This window comes from Pteronotus mesoamericanus, unplaced genomic scaffold (assembly GCF_021234165.1).
Source record: "Pteronotus mesoamericanus isolate MK-2021 breed Mesoamerican mustached bat unplaced genomic scaffold, CSHL_Meso_final scaffold_54, whole genome shotgun sequence".
In the NCBI taxonomy this organism is placed as follows: Eukaryota; Metazoa; Chordata; class Mammalia; order Chiroptera; family Mormoopidae; genus Pteronotus; species Pteronotus mesoamericanus.
This window is the reverse complement of record NW_026555321.1, coordinates 66,529,822-66,553,507: the sequence shown is the minus strand read 5'-3', so window position 1 is coordinate 66,553,507 and position 23,686 is coordinate 66,529,822. Positions and strand designations below refer to the sequence as shown.

General features: G+C 43.4%; 1 protein-coding gene across 2 annotated transcripts in view; it reads right to left on the bottom strand.

Annotated features, from left to right (window-relative positions):
- The window catches only part of ZNF704 (zinc finger protein 704), a 159,878-nt gene that overhangs the window by 22,829 nt on the left and 113,363 nt on the right, over positions 1-23,686 (bottom strand). For both annotated transcript variants that reach the window (XM_054595171.1, XM_054595172.1), the window contains exons 3-7: positions 18,680-18,783; positions 13,931-14,157; positions 7,099-7,199; positions 3,191-3,458; positions 262-366 (exon numbers count right to left, since the gene is read on the bottom strand). In XM_054595171.1, coding sequence (XP_054451146.1) covers positions 262-366; positions 3,191-3,458; positions 7,099-7,199; positions 13,931-14,157; positions 18,680-18,783 — 805 coding nt within the window. The remainder of the gene's footprint in view (positions 1-261; positions 367-3,190; positions 3,459-7,098; positions 7,200-13,930; positions 14,158-18,679; positions 18,784-23,686) is intronic.

Sequence of the window (23,686 nt, the reverse complement as noted above, 5' to 3'; positions counted from 1 at the left end):
TTGATGTATTTCTAACACATTCCTTATCAGCAGCTGAAACGTTCTTCTGCTTTCCTAAAATTCCAGTCAAAACATCTTTCATGGAGTAGCTGGGTCTGTCTGAACCACGCCATACCTTGCTGAGGACTATGCAAATACAATGAAAGAAACAGGGTACTTCTAGTGTTCTGATGTTTGTCTTTTTCTTACATGTCTACAATTTGTTCTCTTATTTTATATTTGGTTTTGACCAGTTCTCTGCCTTTTTGTACTTGTACTTACTGGAATGCCTGTGAAGGTAACTGGAGGAGACTGCCAAGAGATGCTAAAGCTGCTGCCATTGGGGGCGAACTTGGCCGATCCTGGAATGGTCACAGGGGGTGTGGCCTGTTACATAGAAAACAGAGAAAATTGTTATGAAAGAAAATTTTCCCCCTGAGCCTTAGCTGTTATTAACAAGGTATGGCCTGAGAAATTATCAGCTGTATTAGTATTTTAGACTAATTATCTTATTAGGAAGAGATTATACATGGTCAAAGAGAGTAGCTAGAAATAAACTTTTTATATAAGCAATCTATTTAAGGTATAAAATGAGATGGTTTTTGATCATTGATTTCTGTATTCTAGGACATCTTTGCGATATAATTCCTCACTATCAAATTTGGAAATAAACTTTTATATAGTGATGGTGGGTGTGTAAATTGGTATGACTTTGGGAGGGTAATCTAAGAATATATAAAAATATATAAAAATGAATTCATTCACTTCTTTTAGAATTCATTCTAAAGAAATTACATATATAAAAACTGGAAACACAAATGTCCAGTAATAGTGAAATGTGTAAATAAATCATGATATACCCACAGAGCCATTACAAATGATGTCGTTGAATCCTCATTGGCAAACAAAAACATTCACGATAAATTCAGTGGGAAAACAAAGCATAGTAAAAACAGTGCTAAAATAGATTCCTTAATTTTTTGAAATTGATTTTTAGAGAGAGAGAGGAATATCAATTTGTTGGTTCCACTTATTTATGCGTTCATTGGTTGATTCTTATATGTGCCCTGACTGGGGATTGAACCTGTAACCATGCTGTTTCTGGACAATGCTCTAACCAGCTGGGCTACCTGGCCAAGGTGATTCCTTAACTTTTTATTACATATACACATAGAAAAGTCTTGAAAGATGTACAAAAAATATTAACCAAGGGGCCTTCTTGTTGGGATTAGGGATAAATTTTCTTTCTCCTCTTCTGTTTTTAGTATTTTTTTATTCTTGTTTATTCTATTTCAGTTGTCCCAATTTTTCCCTCTTTGCCCTCCTCTGCCCCACCCCCTCTCCCACAGTCCATCCCCACACCATTGCCCATGTCCACGGGTCATTCATACATGTTCTTTCACTAATCCCCCTTCTTTCCATCACTCCTCCCTCCCCTTCCTTTCTGGCAGCTGTCAGTCTGTCTCATGTTTCCATGTCTCTGTTTTTATGTGTTTTCTATGCTAACATTTATAATATCTATAAACAGAGAAATCCCAATATTATGAATATAGGGTTTAGGAAGCACCTTCTAGATAACCGAGTGTGTGTTGCAACTCATTTTATAGACAAAAAGAATTTTATTAAGTTTGTTCCAGCTCATGATTTTAGGCCTAAATGCAACATTGACAAGAACAAAGGAATAAATAATTCCTTTTGACTAACATAACAAGATTCAGGAATAATATTTATTGTACCATCTAATTTAATAATTAGCTCTATTCCATTGTTCTACTAAATTAGTGGCCAAATTCTACCTCTACAGATTTAGTTTTTCTAATGATAACTATAGTTGCTGATGACAGTAGTTATGTCTCTAGCACCATTGAAAAGTATTTTGGCAAAACTTAGGAGCCATAACTGTTCAGGCTTTAGCCTCTGACTCAGTAATTACTCTTCCATGAATTCAAAGAAAAGAAAAAGCTACTGGCACAGAGATATTCATAGTGAAGTTACTAATGATAGTGAAAAAACTGGACAGACTAAAAAGTAGATACCTAACAGTAAGAGAGTAATGGAAACAATTTGATTGAACTTTTTGATGAAAACAATTCAATTTAACTTTTCCTCCTTGGCTTTAAAAAGAGAAAAAGAAAGAAATGAACTCAGCTACTGGGTTATACGCATTGTGTAATGTTGTTTTTCTATTCATAGATCAGAACATGACTGTTTATGGTCAGGGACAAAGTGTCCTCAGGGTCCCTTACATGTCACCTGGTAAGCACTGGTTGGTGTGCATGAAGTAGAGGCATGGGAAAACACAAGTACAAATACAGGGTAGGGCAAAAGTAGTTTTACAGTTGTGAGTATGCAAAACACAGCTTTTTATTTATTAATTATTGCGTTCTTTGCTATATCAACAACTGTAAATCTACTTTTGTCCCAGCCTGTATATGTAAAGGAGATTTCTTTTTTTATTTTTATTTTTTAAAAGATTGCATTTACTTATTGTTAGAGGGATGGGAGGAAGGGGAGAAAGGAGGGAGAGAAACATGGATGTGTGAGAGAAACATCAACCGGTTGCCTCTCGTATGTCCCCAAATGGAAACCTGGCCCACAACCCAGGTATGTGCCCAGACCAGTAATTGAACCAATGACATTTTAGTTTGCAGGCTGGCACTCAATCCACTGAGCTATACCAGCCAGGGCAGGTTTCTCTTCATTAGGCTACATAAGGTAGTTGAGCATTCTGGGTGGCCCCAAGAATTGACCTGTCTCCCACGTTTCCAGGGGATGGAGACAATGCTGACTTGGGGGAACACTAACATCCATTACTGTAGTCTGAGAGGGTTGCTTGCCAACTCAGAGGCAGGGCATAAAATCCCAGATTTGGGGTAAAAGGCTATTCTGTCACTATACCAAAGCCTTTCAGTGCTCACCTTTCTTTTCTCTTTATTTAACTTATAGCATATGTCAGGCATCTTTCTGAGGCCTTTACACTGTTAAATATTGTAATCCTCATAACTGCCTCTAAGGGATATCCAGTCAGTCACAGGGAGTCCAAGAACCCAGAGGGTCCACTCTGTGAGATCTTGGCTTTAAAAGGAGAAAAAGAATGAAACAAACTCAGATACTGGGTTACAATGTGTAATGTTGCTTTTCTATTCCCAGGGGAGAATGTGACTGCTTCTGGTCAGGGGCAAAGAGCCACTCAGGATCCCTGGCACATCACCTGGTAAGCGTGGTCGGTATGCACGAGGTAGAGGGTGGTGGGGGCTGAGCGGCTCAAGGGCGTCATCAGTTTAGTCTCAGTTTTGGCACAAGGGGTTTCTGTTCGGCTTGAATCCGGGATGGGGAAGGTAGGTGGCGAAGCAAGGGACTGGGAGGGCGAAGCCAGGGCTAGGCTACCCAGTCCATCTGCCATTGAGTCTGTGTTGAGCTTGATCTCCGTGTAATAGAAGTCCTCTTCACCATCACTATAATCGGAGTCCCCAACACGCCTAATGCAAAGGACAGCAAAACAGTCAGACTAAACCATTTTGCACATGCTGTTCCCTCTGTCTGGAAGGCTTTTCCTTTCTCTTGTCTACCTGGAAAATTCTTACTCATCCTGCAACACTCAAAAAAAAAAAAAAAAAAAAAAAAACAAAAAAAAACAACTGTCCACTTCCAGGGAAGACCTCCTTGGCCTCTTAGAGCAATTTGTTTAACCAACCAACCACCTATTCAACAATTTATTGAGAGTCTACTATGTGTCGGCACATTGCTAGGGTCTCCTAATAGCATAATGACCAAATCATTGATGGACTCTCTCCTGATGAAAATTACATCTACTGGGAGAGGCAGACAAGGAACCCATAAATAAGTAGATATTTAATGTACCAGATAGTAATAAATCCCAGAAAGAAAAATTAAGCAGTATGAGAGTGTCCTTAAGCAGGGTAAGTGATGGAGGAGGGGGTGTATTTTAAACCAAGGTTAGAGGGAGCCTCTCTGAAGAGGTGATTTGAGCAGAGACCTGGATGAGGTGAGGGGGAACACATGCCAGACGGCAGGAAGAGTGCACAGTGGGAAGCAGCAAAGGCCAGGGATGGGGTGTCTTGGTGTCTCCGAGAAGGGCAGCGACCAGTGGCTGGGGCGAGGGGCAGCAGCGAGAGAGTGGTGGGAGAAGAGGGGGCAGAGGCGTAGTCACAGAGGGCTTTGCCGCCCATGGGAAGTGCTTTGCATTGTATTCTTAATGTGATGAAAGCCGCTGGGGCTTCGAGGAATCCCAGTGACTTCTTAAATGGATCCCTCAACATCGATGACCCAGATGAGCGCTGACAGTGGCTGGGGGGTAGGGTGTTGGAAGTGATGAGAAGTCAAGTTTTGGATGTACGTTGAAGGTTAGGATTAGCACTTCACTCCTGAGTGTTAGATCCTCCATACTCTCTGTGAAGGGTATTCATTTTATTTAATTCACTTTATTAAATTACTTCATACATTTCTGTAAACGTTTTAACCTCTATTGCCTCCTTACGACATTCTTTAGGGCAGTGTGTTGCTGCTCATCCTCCTGAGGCTCCACATATATCAGCGTATCTGGCATACAGTAGGTGCCTATTCACTGTTGAATGGATGAATGAGGCTGATGCTGTTTGGCACGGTGACGACGAGCATGAATTCTGGAGTCAGGTGTCCCAGGTTCGAATCCTGTGCCACAGAGCTGTGTGTGAGGTTCTCACTGAGGAAACGGGGTAACACAGTGCCTGCTGGTGATGAGGGCTAAGCAAATAACTAGACAGCGCAGAGAAGTGTTCCTGACTCATGAGAAGAACACGGTGCTCACAAAATCAGAATGAGGTCCATGTCAGAAGGCAGAAAAGTGTCCTCTGCTTTCAAAGCTCTCCCTGAGTCATGGTAGTTTTTCACAGCAAGTTTTGAGTAAATTAAAATAACTGTCCAAACCGTAGAAAACATTTATTCCAAGTGTTAGTTTCTAAAGAAGCGGTGTGTATCTAGCAACCTGGCTTTACGGGATGGCTGAGCAAGGGCTGCATATCTCCCTCCCATGGGATCTCCTGCATTTCATGGACAGATCACTGATTTGCAATAAACTGTTTCCCACTTACAATCCCTTCAGAGAACCTAGAATTAAAAAACCCCTTTTCTCAACCTTTCTTTGGCCAAATCCGTGGCTTCTCTCAGCCCTGGTCGATGTCCGCTACTCAGGCTGAGCATCTGGGGAGGTGTCTGTGCAGTCTGGGTGGCCGTGGTTTTCGGACAGCATCCCATGGAAGACCCCAGAGAGTGGGATGAAGAATGTTCGTCTGCCTGTTCCATTCCTGTCCCCATTTTCTTTCCAGTCAAGGGCAGGCCGAGTTGCTACTGGTTGCTGCCGAGTCCTACACACAGGCTGGGGAAGATGGTGCATCCACCTGGGGATAAGTCAGGATGAGCCCCGGAACACAAGAACAGAGTGACGGTTCAGAGAAAAACGATACTTTCTACACTGGCAGGTGTGTACTGCATGACTCAGATGAAGACGTAGTTTCTTTGGGCTTTGGTGTCCACAACCAACACACATTAAATATGTCCCATTGTCCTATAGTCACAAAATTGAGCTCATGGGCTAAGGCAAAGGCGATTCCTCTCTCTCATTTGAGAATTCCTGCAAACCCAGGCCCATTTCTGGGAGTACTGGCAGGCTGTGAACCCAAATCCCCAAGGCCATTTAGAGCACCGAGTAAAAGTGAACCCCACGGAGCAAGTACAGTGACTGCACTGTGAACTCCACCCAGGGGGAGAGCACCCAGGAACTCAAAGGAAACTGCATGGTGCCACTTAGTCTACAGACATGAATATAGCACCGGCTTCTGCATGATGCTGAACAGGGTTCAATTTTCCGGGCAAGTAGACTTGCAAACAAACACCCTGCCTCCTGATTGTATCTTTCAGAGATTCTCTAGACCTTTAAATAATGCTGAGCTACTTCCATTGTGGATCATCCTGATGATGAGGTTAGAGGGGAGACACCGCAGGATTTCTTTCCCAGTCTTCGGTTACAGAAATGGGGTGTCTGCCCACAGTGCTTCAGGGCAGACCCTCTGGCGAGGAGAGCAGAAGCCCAGCCTTGCTGGGCCACACTCGCCAGGTGATCTGCTTGGTGACCTCTATGCTGTGCTCTGGGAGGAACTGACTGTGTCCCTAGATATCAGCCCCACAGATTGGGGATGAGGTTCCGCCTTCTCTCCAGTCATCGAAGGACACCACCCCTGCAGGTCAGCAAAATAACCTTAGAACCCACTTTTATTTTCTTTTTATAACACTTTTATGGGTGATGCATTTCCCAAAATTATTCCTTGCTGAGCAAAGTGATTGTAGTGTCTATTTCTCAAAACTCATCTTGTTGAAAGATCTCCTTTGTGTGTACAAGCATTTGGGGGCTTGGGCATGCATTTGAGCTTGCTGTCTGCACACTGGTCATGACTTACAGCTTCTCAAGGTCCTTCTTTAGTCCCAGATCCCTGGACAAGAGAGATCCAGAGCCCAAAGGACAAGGCTGGGGAGCCATCACTGCCCCTGGGATGGACTCTCACCATTGTGGCTCCCAAAGCTTTGTCTTGTCTCTCCTTAGAAAGGTTTTTATATAACACAAGGAAAGGTGTAGAAAATGATAGAGCCAAGGCCTCAGGCATTGTAACAATAGGAAGAGCAGCTGTGATTGACACAGCTGTGCTTAAACCCTTTTTAGGCTCTATATGCCTCTGAGGGGAAAAATGCACATTTAAGTTTACAGACAATTTCAGAGGGGTCCTACCCTACACTGGTGTTATTCTTTTTATAAATCACTCTCACCTTGTTTTATTTTTGACCTTCACATGTGACCCCCTTGCAGGGTAAATTATATTATTAACCTCATCTTCAGAGGGAACTGAGTCTCAGAGCAGTGACTCACCTAACATCACTCCGTAAAGAAAAACTTTGCACCCACGATCTTCCCACCATGTGGTTGGGGCCTCTTATCTGCAGTGATTAGGAAGACCCAGCAAGCCAGGCCCTCTCTGTGAATAGAACTTTTAAAGCACAGCTTGGTGGGTCCTGCCTGGGAGCAGGCACTAGAGAAGTCCACACCAAGCTTTGAAGGGAGGGTGGCCTCACCCGAGGTGAATGGTCCGGATGTGTTTCTGGATCCCTGCTGCGGTACTCAGCACCTTCCCACAGTTTTTCCAGAGGCATTTGAACACCACCTTCATGGAGTTCTAGAAAGGGGAGAAGTCAAGTTACATTAAAATGAAAACGAACATATCAAAATACTGCCTTTGTCTCGTCTTAACACAATTTTTTCCTTCCTTTCATTCAAAACATTTAATGACTGCACAACATTAATGGATAAATCTTCACACTATGAGTGTTTTCTGCCCATTTTTCAAATAATGAAGCTGTGCTATTCAAAACTCAAACTTCTCTGTGCCATGGAGGTTGACCTTGTGTATCAGTGGGCCCCTTGCCTGTGGGTCTCAAGTTGGGGTTGGCCCCGGAGAGACAGGAGGCTATGGACTCCCCCAGTTTCCTTTCTGTCTGGTCACAGGTGGGCAGTGGCCACATTTCTCCTCTGAAAACTACCACTTCTGTTGGTATTTCCAGAGTTTTGGTAACCCTCTGAATTCTGGAAACCCCTCTCTTTACTCATCTCTTGAGGCTTGGGGTGGAACAGCCTTGCTCTGTGGTTAGCCTCTGGGATACCACACCACCCCCTCTGGGTTTCCCCCAACCCTGTCTACACTTTTGTAAAGAGCCTCTTCATCAAAATATTTTAAATTCTCCCTCTGAGTACATCACTTCCTTCCTGCCAGGACCTAATGGATACAGAAGAAACTAGGCTATAAAAGAAAATGAACATACTTTTTTTGTGTGGGGGGGGAAGGTGTGTAATGCAAATAAACATGTATTCTTGCACACTGGAAACACTGGGGAGGGGTATCTTATCTTTATATTAACTTCTAAATGTAAAAATAACCTTATTTTTAATTTTTTAAAAAGCTATTTCTCTAAAAATGGAAGTCATCCTATAATACATGCATGATTAGCTTAACTTGAATCAAAGGTCTTCTCTGTATATAGGTGAAGATGTTCTGCGTCAAACCAAGAGGCCCCTTAAGTGGTAGTGGAGTACTTGTCAAAGTACCCTCACTACGTCCAATGAGAACAAGTCCTTGTCTACAAACAGCCAACTGGCTTTTGCTGTGAGAGGAGGTGACAGGAGAAAACAGCTAAGTAAACAATGCTGGGCTTGCCACACAGGCCCAAGACTGTCCCAGGAAGCCAAACCAAGTGCAGGTGCTGGCAGTCACAGCCGCCAAGTCTGAGTGCGACCATCTGTGATTCGGTCTTGGCTTCTGAAAGGTCGACCTAAGTTCATGAGGCTGAAGGTCTTGGAGCGGGAGGCCACTGTCACTGGGGTCACCCTGTGCTAGGGTCTTCCACCTGTATGTCTGATCTGACCCTCACAGCCACGCCAGGGGCAGCCGAAGCTCCCAGCAACAATGAGCAGATACCCAGTGTATGGTTCCAGGCAAGCTCTGCAGAATCACCCAGCTTCAGTGTTGTGGCTCAGGATGGCAAGGGACAGCTGCCTGGCGGCTCTCCACTTTTGGAGAAGCTTCTGGACCGTCTCTGACGCCAACTGCCTTGGGGCTAGAGGCTGAGGTCCTAGCCCAGGATGCCCTCACCATTTCTCTCACGGCGAGCCTTGGTCCTTGTGTGAATGTCTGCCTCCTTAGGATTTATGAAGTAGCTTCTACTTTTTCTGACAGAACCCAGACTAATACACAAGACTGACAAAACAACTGCTGAAGGTCACCTTCAATTCTAAAGAGGGAGACATGGCTACTTTTTGAAGTATCATACTCAGGCCTTAGAATAAGTCCAATTGAAGTTATATTACAGAACTCACCTTACCAGTTTACCACATAACAGCCTGGGGTTAATACCAAGTGTCCTTTTCTGAGGCAACTGAGAAGATCCTAAAGTATGTCTTACACAGCAATTAGGGCGTATGTGTATGTGTACATGTGTGCATATGTGTGTAGGTGTGTGTGTGTGTGTGTGTGTTGGGGGTGGAGCCTCATCCACCCAAGCCGACCGAGAGGACGAGGGTCCTTGAAGGGAGCATTTAGTTATGCTGCACAGGTGGGTTTGCTGCACTATACATGGTCCTCAACCGGCCTCATGGGGGAGGAACCCACACTGCTTGGCAGAGGCTTCAACAACCCACTCAGGATCAAGAGGTCCGCGCAGACCCTTAGCAGGTCCCAAAAGACTGAGAAATGAATCGATGTATTTCAAAAACCATAACTGCCTAGAAGCTGGCTGGGGTTCCAGTCCTTTCCTTTATTGGGAAAGCAGCCTTATATGTGACATTTCACCACTTTGGGGCTTTATTTCTTTATTTGTAAAATAGGAAAACTGAAAAAGATGAGTATTTTGGGTCTGTGAAGTATGTGAGGTTAATGCAAAGTGATGGGTGAGTTTAAATGTAGACCAAGCATTGATGAAACATATCCCATAGACATCACTGTGTACAGATGTTGTGGTGATAAGTAAAATAAAAAAAAGAAGGATTTTCATAAATGGTGTCTGGCTTCTTTACCTCAGCACAATGACTTCGAGCTTCACCCATTGTTTCGTGTATTGGTGGTTTGTTCCTGTCCATTGTGTTGTGATATTCCTTGAAGGAACGTACCACAATTTGTTTATCCATTTCCTTGTTTATGGACATTTGGGTTGTTTCTAGTTTGGGGTGATAATGAATAAAACTGCTATGAACATTTGTCTACAAGTTTTTCTATGGACACAGGTTTTCTTATCTCTTGGGTAAATATTCTATGAGTGAAATTTTTGGGTCAGTCAGATGATAAATGTAGATTTAACTTTTTAAGAAACTGACAAACTGTTTTACAAAGTGGTTGCATCATTTTACATTCCAACCAGCAATGCACGGGAGTCCCTGTTACCAACACTTGGAATTTTGTACACCCAAAATCACATGCTATATTATTCCATTTAGTGTAAGTTCCACAACATGCAAAATTCATCCATTGTCAGCTCAGGGGTTGCCTGTTTGTAGGGTGCAAGGGGGTGTCTGACCAGAGAGGGTCACGCGTAGTGCTGGCCTGGATTAGAGTGGTCATTATGCAGGTGTAGAAACTTGCCAAAACTTGCTGAACCATACACTTAAAATAGGTTCATTTTATTGTGTGGAAATTATGCCTAAATAAAGTTGATTCTGAATGCCTTCTGTAACAACAATAAAGCGTCCCTGAATTAATACAAATCCATAATGATTATGTGTTTTCTCAATCAGTGGATTCTAAGAGCGCCTCTTATCTTTGGGGATTTCTGTCCGTCTAAAGACATCATCAAACATCCCGCAATATGGAGAAGTTGACCCTGGGCTGGGTGACTTCTGAAGTCCTCCAGATGCTCCGATCCCATATACTGCTCAGGTGGCAGATTATTCTACAGTGCTGCCACTAAGTTGCTTAGATTTCAGTCTTTACCCTGATCCTCCCTTGCTCTGGCTGGCTGTGCGGTGTCATTGCTGTGGCATCCACTCAGTGTGACCCAAGCTGCTTTCTTAGCACTGCCCTCCCCACATCGTGCCTGATAGGCCTGTTTCTGGAGCAGCAGATTTTCCTGCACAAGGCTGTGCTCAGGGGTGCGTTAGGAATGAAGTCAGCACTGAGATTAATACGTGCTAGTATATTAGGGCCTCAAGGGTCTAATGGCTTTTCAGAACAGTCATTCGCAATTTAGAGTGTGTGACTTCTTTCTGGGACTGAAAGGCTGAGACAGCGATTAGTTCATTGTTTACTCCTAAATAACTGTTACGTTAACTTGACACTTTCTCCTGTGACTTGAGCATCTCCCAAATCCACAGGTAAAGTGGTCCATGGTCCAGACTCCTGTGAAAGAGGTGAAAATGATGAAGCCTGGAAGTCGGTGACTGCCTCTGAGTTGCTACGCATGTTCTAAAAGGCAGAGTCCTGAGCCAGGTTTCCTCTTATGGCCTCAATTTCTGCCTTCATCCCTCACTGGATTGTGGGCTGGGATCTCCATTAACTTGAAATAAAGCCAAGGTGGCTGAGGGGCCCAGGGTGTCCTGAAATGGTCAAGATGGGGTCAGGTTAGAGGGTGGAGGCAAGCACCCTCCTTCTCTCCACATCCACACTTCTCACATTTCCATTCAGTTTGTTGTCAATGCAAAATATGAGCAGCCAGCATTTACTGCTCATAGAACCCTCACAGAAACCCCACCTTTTTGGTGTTGTCATTACCTATACTTTACAGACGAGGAAACAGAGGCTAAAAGAAGTGAAGTGACTTGCTTAAGGTCATGTAAGTATTGGAGCTGGGGTGCTAATTCCCAAGCACGAACTGTTTGATTCTTTTAAGGAATGGGCAAATCTGGAATCTGAGATGGAGAAAAAGCATATTAATAGTTAGTTATCAGCACATCCTGATTTTTCCAGAGATCCCTTGGAATTGGTCCATAGAATGTTTCTTCCCGACTCCTGGAGTGGCTGTATGTAGGGTCACTGCATCCTCTGTGGCCATGACAGGGACTGCACCTTCCCACAGTCCCAGCATCCTGCTCACACTACCAGGGAAGTCCCTTCAGTCTGTCTGAAACTCCAGAGGAAAAATCCTGCTAGCACTGGCCTGGATGCAGTTGGTTAGCTGATCTCCAGAGCCTGGAAAAAGCCTTTCATTCTCCCTTCTTGCATTCCCACCTACCTTGGCTGAAGGTCATTTTGAGTGATGGGTGTCTCATGCAGAAAGTCAGGCCCCTGCAGACAGCCTGCAGTCCCCCTTGCTCCCATCGTTTCTTCCCCAACCCTCTGCACCCTCCTCCCACCCTGCATGGTAATGTCTGATGCTGCCTCTGGTTATTTTCTCGCCACATGAGTCTCCTCTGCAGGCAGAGGCAAATGTGGATGCTTTGAATTAATTTGCCTCGAGTTTCCTCTTTGCAATTTCAGCCGAGCTGATCTTACCTCTGCCACATTAAGAACTACAGGACCTTGGGCAAGTCACCTAACCTCAATGAGTCTCTTCTGCAAAATGAGGATGTGAATATGCCAAGGATTTTTGTGATGATTAAATGAAATGCTGCATTTAAATACATTTTGTAAACTGTAACTAAGTATGCAAATATAGTTATTATCAGCAAGTGTTTCTTCTTCACTACCTATAGTAAGAGATGGTGTCATGTCTAGGGGCATCTCACACTCTCTTCCCTTTTACATAAGTGGAACACGGGTCACGGAGGAGGTAGGTGAGGTGTCCATGTGGGGGTGCACAGGAGAGATGAGAGCTTCTATAGCCAGGAGGAGAATCAAGATCACAGCTTGATCATCACATCTAGGGAATGCCGCCTCTCCTTTGTTAAGTGGCCCTAAAATGTCTATTACAAGGTTGCTTTGTTCTGGTTGGTTTAGAAAGGGCTTATAAACCCTTTTTATTTATGGTCACTTTGAATCTTCATGGTTGCCCTAAGAGAGAGTTGATAATACCTTTTTGTGTTATAGATGAAGAAGCTGATGATCAGAGAAGGTAAATGATTTTCTAAAGTGTGCAGTGTCGCAAAGTTGATTTGAGAATGGGGCTCTTTGGATTTCTGATCAGGGCCCCTACCTTTCTCACAGAGTATGTTATCTCTTTATGATACAGAACAGAATTTTTGCCCATGAACCACAGTAAGAGATCCTCTACGCACAGTATACGCATGAGTGTGCAAATGAAACAAAAGCACTGAGAAACAATACTCTGATCGTGTACAACAAACATATTCTGTCCAGTTCATTAATGAAGCCACATCTGATGATGACCAGGGCCACACACTCAGATGACCCCAGAGAGAAAGTATATGCAGCCTGAATGAAGCAAAAGGATGACCCTTAAGTTTCCCATGGCTGTTTTGCCTGAAGGTTCCCACTGATACAAGTGCCAGCTATCTCTTTGTTTTCCTCTTTGAAATAAATTGGAAAAAAAAAAAAGGTTGCATTGCAATTCTCAGGGGTTTGCTTTGTATTTTTGTTAGTGAATAGTCATTCACAGTGAAGCTACCAATGATAATTTAAAAGACCAACATATAGAGTAACAGCTTCACATTGACATGGTCATTTAAAAAATAATGTTAAAATGTTTCCTAGATATAGCTGTAGATTGCTTTATTCTATGAAGTATGCTTTAAAAAGCATAAAATGCTTTTGAAAAATTGTGGATAGGCATGAATATAAATAATACATGAAGAAAATGAAAAGAATATGAGCTTTAGGTTCAGGCAGACCTAGGTCTGAATGACAGGTCTGGCCTTCCTAACCTGCAGGACAGGGTAACTTCAAAATCTTATCTTCTAGATCCTCAGTCACCTCATATCAAGTGGGGAAAATGACACTTACCAGACAGGACAGCTGTAAGGAGTAAATAAACGTGTAATCAGCATGTTAAATCAACTCATTAGAGCTCCTTTTTTTGCTTTCAGTTTAGTGAAATACAATTTCTGGTCTGTGAGTACTACATATATTTATGCGACAGCTTTCATGTATATTTCACATCTGGTTTCCTAAAAATAAGCTCTTTGCTCTTTGAGCAAAAGAGCATATCTTTTCAATATGCTCTTTGAAGCAGAAGAGAGAAAAGGATATTAGTTTTATTTTACAGGTGAAAAAAATGAAGTCCCAGGAATAGAGTGAGTTAAGTATCAAACCAAGGTTGATGTCCACATGTGTAGCTTTCAAACTCTTTTAAAGCTGGGGCACCTATGTCAACTCTGACACCAGGCAGCCACTTAACCCAGAGGGGCTGGTGGGGGTGGGAATAACACGTCTTGCAAGACACGTGTCCACACTTACTGGCTCTGTCTCTGACCAGGACACTGGATTTATTCTGCACCTTCAAAGACCAGGAGCAGGGAGCAGAGGCTGACCTTTCTTTTCCTGGGGATGGGCTCGTCGAAGAGCAGGTTGCCGGCCTCAGCCTCGTCGATGCCGTCGTCGGGCGCGGGGCTGCGGAAGGGCTTGGCGCTGTCAGCAGACAGCGGCGGCGAAGGGGTGGACGGGTTGGACTGGTCGCTGGGGGCACTCCAGCTCCAATAGCCGCTGCCGCAGCTGCTGGACGGGGCGCCGCCCTCCTTCCAGGATCCGCTGAGGCCCTCTGCGAGCCAGACAACCAGCGTCAGCGCGCACGCGCGGCCGGAGTGCAGAGGCAGGGAACGCGCGCCGGGACAGACCTGGACCCTGCAAAGCACTTGCAGCCCACCCGGAAATGTGCAGCTGCTGGGGGTGCAGTATGCAAACCTCGGGAAAAAAAGTTGCATTATCCTTTATAAACCCTGAGCTATTTTAATCACATAACGTTTTTTTCTAAGTTTTCTGATGTGGGTCGGTTAGTGCAACAGTGGTTCCTTAGGGGGACAGTGGAGATGATATGAAAACAAGAAAGAAAAAGATGTCCTAGTTCACTAAGTTTGGGGAGCTCTGAGTTTATTGATGGTGTTTCTAAGAGAAAATCATTTACAATATTATCACCCTCCCCCCACCTCTGTTTTAACTTTTTAAAAGGAATTTCTCATAGGTCTGTGATCTTTGGAATAGGTTTATGAAAAAAGTTAGTCCAAGATTTAAGAATCTAAGAGAAATAATAATTTCCAGATAGTTAGTTACCTAAAGCCATTGACCCTATTATAAGAAATAATAGTGTTTTACATTGGGTGTTTCCCATCTCACAAAGCTCATTCACACAATCTCATTTGTTCTCACATCTGTCTCTCAGAGCAAGGACTGTCATGGGGGTTTTACAGACAAGGACCTGAGTCACCAGGAACTTAAGTGACTTGCCACGTAACCAGTATGTGAACGTGGGCCCAAACCATTGCCTACCAGTTGGTCTCCTTTGTCTGTTAGTGCATGTGGGTCCTGTATTGCAGGAATCCTCCTCTCTTTCTAACAAAGCTGAGATTGGAGATAATTACTGATAAGATGGCTGTTGAATTTTACCTTTCCCCTTGTGTGGGAAACATGAAGTGTTTGCTAATAGGGAGAAAGCTTTGTCCCATTAGAATGCCTTTGGGGAGGCTCTTTTAACCGTTAAAGATTTGTTTTATCTTGTAAGATGCCTGATTTTAATTATCTTTTGTACAAACTTGACTTTCTTTTTGGATAATTTCTCTTACATATTTATGTGCATTTTGAATATATTAAAACTATATTCTCAGTACAAGGATGCAAAATCCCAAAATACCTCATAAAAAAAATGCTGTTCACATCTGTGTAATTAGTAATGAGATGAGGACACACTGTAGACATTCATAGAAAAATGTCTTGACTACCTTCACCCAATTATAGATTTCCAGCACATTCCTCAAGTAAGTCAAGCAAAAGTTCAGTTAGAAGAATGAAGTTTTAAGTTGAAACAGCAGAAGAAAGTTACCCATCTCATTAAAGCAAGGCTCTAACTGAATCAAATGGTCATATCTACAGGATCATGCCTTTCTGGCACCAAGAAAACCAAATTAGCATCTCACACAGATACACTGACCAGACCCCAGTGACCCTTTATAAATGAGAAAGCCCCATTCAATACAAAATGACCTCAGGAGGAGCCTAATGGAAGGCCTGAGGTGATATTACCTGGTTTGACAAACTCTTCAGCAGGCTCAGGAGGCTTATTAATACAGCACAGCATACACTTGCAAAATAAAATAATCTTGTGGTGCTAGCTGTGTAACCATGTTAAGTATGAAGAACTGAGTTTACTTTGAAAAGCAACAATTTATTTTGAAAAGCAGTGTGGTTGCATTACTTCATGTCAGTTCCCAGAGTTAATTTGCTTACTTGGGAATGATATTTCCTTTAAGAAACATTATTTAATGAGAAGGGTAATGTGATATATAAATGAACTTTTCAGAAAAAAGCCAGAACCAATTTGTAATTTTTCTTTTTTAGAGAGTAGTGTCTCTTTATCTTAAAAAAATATTTGGCAAAAATGCAGGCAAGACCTGCCAGAAATCTCACCCTCTTTGCAGCCCACTTCCTGACAAAATGATCCTTTTCTGCCACAAAAAGGATCACAATAGTTTTCAAAAATATACAATCATTCTGGACATAATATTTGTTTCTTAAAAATCCAATGCCTTCATTATCATTATTACCATTAACTGCTTTCCCTTGTTAAGAATTTGCTACCTGTTGCAGACTTAATGAAATATCAGACAATTTGGGATTATTGGTTGGGTAGTTATTTTTAAAAATCATAATGAACACTGAATTATTTTCTTTATAACTATGCTAACAGAAGTTTACATTGAAGAAGTAAAAGGTTTATTTTCATTCTAACCTTTCAAGGTAAAAAGGAACATTAAAAATGTTCTCAGTTAAAAGAGAACGCCATGTTAAAAATAATGGTTGCATAAAAATACTCTTTCTTCTCTGAGGGTTCTATGAAATCCTGCAATTCCATTTTTGTTTTAAAGCAATGAAAAGCTACAATTTATTTGCATTTGGTGGCCCAGCTTGTGGCAAAGTAAATACTTCCTTGCAACACCTAAGAATTTTTTTCTCTATTAACTTTTCAGTCTTTTATGTAATTCCTTTAGCTAGGATTGGTTTTGGGGGTATTTTCAGTTTTGCTTTAACTGCATACTTTATTTGGTGACATAGCTACACTGAGCAGACTAATTAGGACGCTTGTTAAAGGGGCCCTGAGAAGAAAAGCCCTGTCATTCCACAGCATTGGTCAGGCTCCCCTCACAATCGCCTCATCCACTCTATGTAATGAGGTGGCCTCACCCCGATTTGTGGTGGTCATGACAGGGGGCGGGCACGACTCATTTATGGTATTGATTTGACTTCTCAGCACCTTGATCGTTCTTTGTACCTACAGCTGGAATGGCATATGTTTTGGTGAGGATTCACTGGATATTTAATAAATTTATTTTCACACCTAATGCTTACTACCAAATTATGCGTGAACCATACCTCATTCTCATAACTGACTAGGCTGGCTTTTGAAAGATGGTGTTCCGTTGCTGGTAACGTTCACTCTGTGGTCTCAGTGTGTTACATTTCAGTCAGCTGCAGTCTGATTTCTGCCCACAGGTGGTCCACCGTGAATGCTCTGGTCAGATTTCCAGGGACCTTCATCTGGATACAGAATTCAGTCTGTTTCATGGTTGAGCTTCTGAAGCATCAGATGTCTCTCCTTGAAACACACATCTAATGCTTGGCTTCCATGAAATTGCCCTCTCCTAGCTCTCTTCTACCTCTGTCATCCTCAGGCTCTTCCTGGGTCCTTTCCCCTCTGCTGATCTCTTAAGTGACGGCAGGCTTCGCCCCTCCCCCCTCAGTTCCCTCCTTGTCTTTGCTCAGTGCCTCTCTCTATACAACTCTCTCAGGGAGATCCCATCTACTCTCACGCCTTCAAAATGCACCTTTCATTTCTGCCTGGCCAGCTCAGATCTCCCCAGACACCATCTCTTGAATGAGCCTCAGTCTCGCCCACTAAACATGTTTCCAGCTGAATCTATTGTCTTCTTCAGCGACCCCAGCTCTTGTCCCAAACAGTTACCAATAGATGTGCTCCTCTGCTTTTGTTCCCATCTTAGGGGATGGGTCTCCGTGCTGAAGTATATCGACGGCCTCGAAGTCACCCTCTCACTCCCTCTCTTTTATCCTCCTTGTCCCTCACTGAGTCCTGTTGATTCTACCTTCCTTCTTTCTCAGTTATGTCCTATCTGTCCCCTCTGTGACCATCAAGGATCAGGACACCCATATTTTTTTGGTTCTTTTTTGGTTTTGCCTGTTAACTCAATTGTTACTTTCCAGTGCCAATCACTTAAAAGCTGTGCTGCAGCCTCAGATTAATGTCCACACTCCTAGCCAGGCCTCCAACAGCATCTCCTACTGCCCTCCTGATGTCTCATAGTGAATTACATGAGTCCATGTTATGTCATCACCAAGATAGTAGATCCAGACTCAGGAAGACATAGAAGAGAATTTCAGCTTTGCTATCTACATGTCAATTAATCCCCATGTGTCTCAGTTTACTCACCTGTAAAAGAGAGATCATGACATCTCACAGGGTTGTGAGAGTTACATGAGGTAAAGCAAACCTAGTGCTTGTCATGTAGTAAGTGTTCAGTAAATGCTAGCCATTGGTATGGCGATGATTGAGAGTCTTTTTCCCCCTAGAGACTGAACACTAAGTGGGAGTATAGACATTGTTTTCAATGATGTACTCAAGCCATCTAGCATGATGCCTAATAAATATATATTGAGTGAAGGAACAGAATAAATAATTGTATTTGACTGGGGAGTCTGGGATAATGCTTTTTCAAAATATTTAATTTTCAGAGTTTTTTAAATCCAACTACCTCTCTGATTGAACAGAAAAAATGCTGGGAAAATCACTTCATTAAACCAATCTCTATTTACTTGGGGAAAGGGACAAAGTACTGCAGGTAACTGTCCTGACAAGGCGATGTGCGTGGAACAGATGGAGGGATGGGTGAGGTGCCCTGGAGTCTCCATTTCTCTCACATTTCCCCTGGCTTCTTGATCATGGCAAGGATTGATTGTTCATTTCATTTGATAGGCATGAGACCCCTAGGAGGCCTCTCAAAGGGAGGCTGTGCTCTTGGTGCCCAGCGGCCCATCCCTATGCCCGTCCCCCTGCTCACCATTCGGCCGCACAGGAGGACTTCGAACCAAAGGGCTGGTGGACAGGCTTGTTAGTACCATTGCTGCTGTCACTTTGTCCATGTCCAGTTCCTCTGAGGATTTCCTGGAAAACAGGGAGGGACACTGTTCACTCTGCATGGACTGTGGGCCATGCCATGTATCATCACACACTACCACACACATACACTCCCTGAACTTACCCCTTTGAAAATCCAATGTTTGGTTAGCTTTACTGTAGTGATAAGGAAGCTGAAGTCCAGTGGTTAAGTGATCCCATCAAAACCCTACAGTATTAGGAAGAGAAGGATTCGTCCATTTGAAGAAGGACCCGATCAGTATGAGAAGGGGGCAGAGCTGGACATGGGGGTTCTGGGGGACAGGGGAAAGGTTCCAACTTTATTTAAGTAGAACAGGAAGTCACTAGAGGGACTTAAGTAGGCCTAGTGACACAATGAGATTCATATTTTTAAAGATAATTACCGAGCTGCTTTTTGGAGAATAGATTGTGGGAAGGTGAGAAGAGGCAGGGAGGCCAGGGAGGGGAGAATTGCTAGGACCCAAGACAAGAGGAAATGGTGGCAAGGACGAGGGTCAGGGCAGCAGCAGGGGACCTGGCAGACTGGCTGGGGCACTGACTGTGAGACGAGTGAAAGGGGTGACTCAGGATGGCTCCCGGGTGTTTGGTGTGAATGTTTACTGGGCCATTCGCTGAGACAGAAGAGAGACGAGGGGAAACCCAGAGAGCTGCTTTGCTGCACTTTGCTGGAGGGGACAAGTCTGAGCAGCGGAGACTGTGTGGTAAAAGTGAGGGCTGCTCCCATCATTCACTGAGACGAAGACAGTGTTCTATCTCAGGAATTTTGGCCAGTTAACCCCAATAAAGGCCCATAAGATGATATTAACTGTGGGCTGGGGTTAGCTTTCTAAGGCTGATTTCAATAAAGGAGTTAATATCAAGAGGCAAAACTGTATGTAGTGCATTGGCATTAGACAAATTGTACCACCTCCTGAGGCATAGACATTTCAAATTGGGGGACAGTTGAAGAAGCACAACAGAGGATTAATAAACTATATGGTCAAATGAATTGTCATGTTGCCAAATGTGGCTTTCATTCATAGGTGTGCTGTATAATTTGTAAAAGCAATGAAGTCGTAGAGATAAAAACCTGATAGCAGTGCAGTGGGAAAACAGATTCCTAAATCAGAGAAAAATCAAATTTTTCCCAGTTTTGGTGGGGGAGGGCTACTCAATTAATTTCATGATGAAGTTATAAAAAAATATTACAATTTGGCTCTCCAGCATCCACCATGGTGCTAAGTTACCATGCAAATTTTGCTCTTCCAATCCAAGATGAGAAGCTGAAATTTCCTTCCATAGATAGTTCTTCTCACAGCACTTTGCACTGTTTCTTGGAAAATTGTTTAATTGAAAGACAAATTCCTTTTTTCAGAGACTGGTAATTAAAGATGCTTCTAGAACACTAAGTACACAGTGGAATTTACTCTGCAGAAGTTTTTAAGGCAACCTCATACACAAGGGAAAAAATTGCTCCGTCATTTGGCATACTATGAAAAGAATTTACAACATCCACAAGTCACAAGATGCTTAGTCTTGGGAGTAAAGGTAAGACCATTTTCTTACATAAACGAAGCTTCCTGAAGTAGCATGGAAAAGAATTTACAGCACCTTACGGTCACGGGGTGACATCGTAGTCATGCCCCGGGGGAAGGCATGACTAGGGGCCTCACAGAGGAAACGCCTGCTGGATAGCCTGCTCTACAGCTAGCTGCCCAACCAGGGGCTAGCTGTTACCATTGCTTCACACTGGTGTTGGGACAGGAGCAGGCCACACTCTCATCTGTCCCAGGACTGAATTGCAGGAGCTACTGGCTGCTCACTGCAACTCTGTCTTCTCTTTTTCTCTTTTTAACAAAAGGTTTGAGAACCAGGATAAGAGGCTCAGGAGCTGGGTGCTGGGAAATGGCAGGAACTCCACAGAGGGTCCCCTGCCCTCTGCCCTGATTCCTGCAGGGATGGGCTCCATGGCCAATCCTTTTCCTGCTCCTTCATTTCAGGGACTTTTATTTTCCCTTCCGCAATCAGCTTTGCATCTTCTTTTATTTTTCACTTCTAAGTTTTGTTTTAGAGGTCTAGTTGATAATTAAATCAAAAGCTGATCTAAGTGGTTTTTAAAACATGAAGATTCAATAGAGAAACTATCATTATAAAATATGCATTTCTCTTGCATTGCCAAAGTCTGCCACCACCTTTCAACATAATTATCAGAAAGTAGATTCCCGATGAAAGGTAAAAAGAAGAACAAATATTAGCCTCATCAGAGTATTTTTCTGTTTGCGTTACCTTTATGTTTCCTGTTGGCATTGGTGGTCAAGACAACAACAACGACAACAAACATCAAGGCCTCACATTGCTCGCCATTCAGTTACCCTGTGTTTCTCAGGGAGTATTTTCCTCATGCTGCATGAAACATCACTGGATGACACAGCCTTGTGCTGAGTTGTGTTTTTGTTTTTTTATCTTTGTTTAATTTCTTTTGTTACAGTGCTATATAATTACCGATTAATTGGCTCTGCAAATTCAGATCCTTGTAATTAAACTCAAAGAGATAACACACAAAGTAGAATTTGTTACACTTTGAGAAGGCTGTTGCAGAGGTCTGGTAGATTTAGGGTTGTTGAGGAGAAAAAAACCCCCCTCATTCCAGATGATAGTAAATGTTTTCTCCTAATTGGAAATTGAATTTGAATCTACTGTTAAAGACTTTACCGATCGCATGTTTACAACAGGCTGAGACCTTTTCCAAATAATCTTCCTCCCACACCCGGTTGAGTATCACAGGATTTATTCAGGTTGACTTGACTTTGATGGATGAATAGGATTCTGGGATGGGAAAATCACATTCCAGGCAAGGAAGCGTGCAAGTCTTTGGCTTGCAAACAGCTTCGGAGTCCTGGTGGAGGATGCAGTGGGAAAGAAGAGGGGATGGAACCTGGGATGATGGTTCAGGAGCCTCATGTGCCTGGCTAGGTGGTTTCTTGTGTTTTTGTAAGCAGGGAGAGCCGTGAACATTCATGAACCCAGGAGAGAGAGAGATGATCAATCAGGATTCTAGAAACAGGCCAAAATGCAAACAGTAATGGAAAGCAAAAAACCCGAAGGGGGCTATGTAGCTATTTTTAGTTAAATCTTAAGTCAAACCCAAAGTACTAGACTAAGAGAAAACTCTTCCTCTATGAACAGAAAATATTTAGTCTGTGCGTACAGAACTCCCTTGATAGCAGCTAGGGATGCATCTTGGAAAAAAGAGAGTGCAGTCTCTGGAATGAGTAACATCATGTAGCTTCAAATCCACTCTGTCATGACTAGCTGTGTGACCTTGGGGAAGTTATTTAACCTCTCTGAGTTTTTGTTTCTTCATATGTAAAACGGGGATAAAAATAGACCTGTTGAGACAATTCAATGAGAAAACATACAGAGCTTTACCCACAGCCAGGGTTCCATGGATGTGAGCTCTTAACCTTTACATTCACAAATCCGTCCAGAGCATCTGTCCCGCAAGAAAGAGGGAGGCAGTACAAGACTCTCGCAGCTCTTCTTATTGGGTATCAGCACTGGCAAGATGTTGCTTTTCTTTTAGGGGGTGGGGGTGCTGTTGGAAGCATTGTTTTTCTTAAAGAACCAAACTGTCCCAACTTCACAGAAGTTACTATGTGAGAGGTGACCACCGGCACACAGAGAAGCAGCTGCCATATTCCTCACTGGGGCTTCACGGCGGTGCCTTGGGCAGGATCCAGATCATGACATCATGGCTCTGGAGGACTGTCCACAATAGCCAAAGCCTGAATGTGTCTACATTTTCTGTTCACAAGTTCCTGCTTTCAACTGTTACTCTAGAGAACTAGTTTTGTGCAAGGGGCTCTTCTGGATACTGGAAACAGAGTCTCAAAACCTGGTGGGGGTCTCGCGCCCTTGAGATCTATCTAGTCTATTGCAGAACCAGACCTTAATCAAACACACACAAATAAACATAAACCTATGGATGTGACAAATGTCAGGAAGGGTGGTAGGGACTCGATGAGGTCCTTTGCAGGTCCCCAGCTAAGGGAGCCTGGAAATGAGCACTGGCCTTGCGCAGCAGAGGGCAAGGAGGAGCTCTGGGTGGGCAGTGCCAGAGCTTGGGCCAGGCTGCCCTGAAAAGGAGCAGAAAGGCTCAGCTCAGTGTGCCATGCACTTGGACAAGGGACAGGCCCCGGAAGGCCTCTGCATGTTGCTGGGGGTTTTCATCCTTATCTTCTAGACCCTGAGGAGCACTGAACTATTTCAAACAGACTGGGCCTTGCAAAGGTCAGGTCAAGTTGGGGTGATGCTATCTGATTCGCCTTTCAAAAAGCTCACTCTGGCTCCCAGGTGTAGAATGAGTTTCTTGGGTTTGACAACTGACCTTTTATCTGTGGAACTGATTGCCTAGTGACCATGGCAGTGGGTTGTAGGATGACATCATCTGTGACACGGAGGCACTCAGGAGTCTGTACAGCATCAGTGGACATGGCCGCAGTCCCTAGTCTGTGCACGGGTGGGCGCTGCTGGTCTGGCCCTGAGTGCTAGGCTGTGGCCCGTGCTTACAAGGCAAGATATTGTTTATGTCACAAGAAGCTTTTTCTTCTTTTGAGTCACTTCATGCCTGAGTGCCATTTCTTTGGAGGATGTGTACACATACCATTTACCCGGCTACCCCACCAGCTAAGAGAGAAATGTTTTACAGGCCAGAATGCCATAAGAGACATTAATCTGCAATTAAATGCTGTAGTAACAAATGGAAATAAAAATGAATACATTCCTTAGGTTAGCACTAATCCAGTTTCCTCTGCAACTATCGAAATCTGCTGTCTAGACCCAGTTCAAATTACTTTGGAAACTTGTGGTAATCCTAAAACAAGGAATAAAGTCTGAAAGTAAAATCTCTTCTACTGGAAAGGCCAGAGTA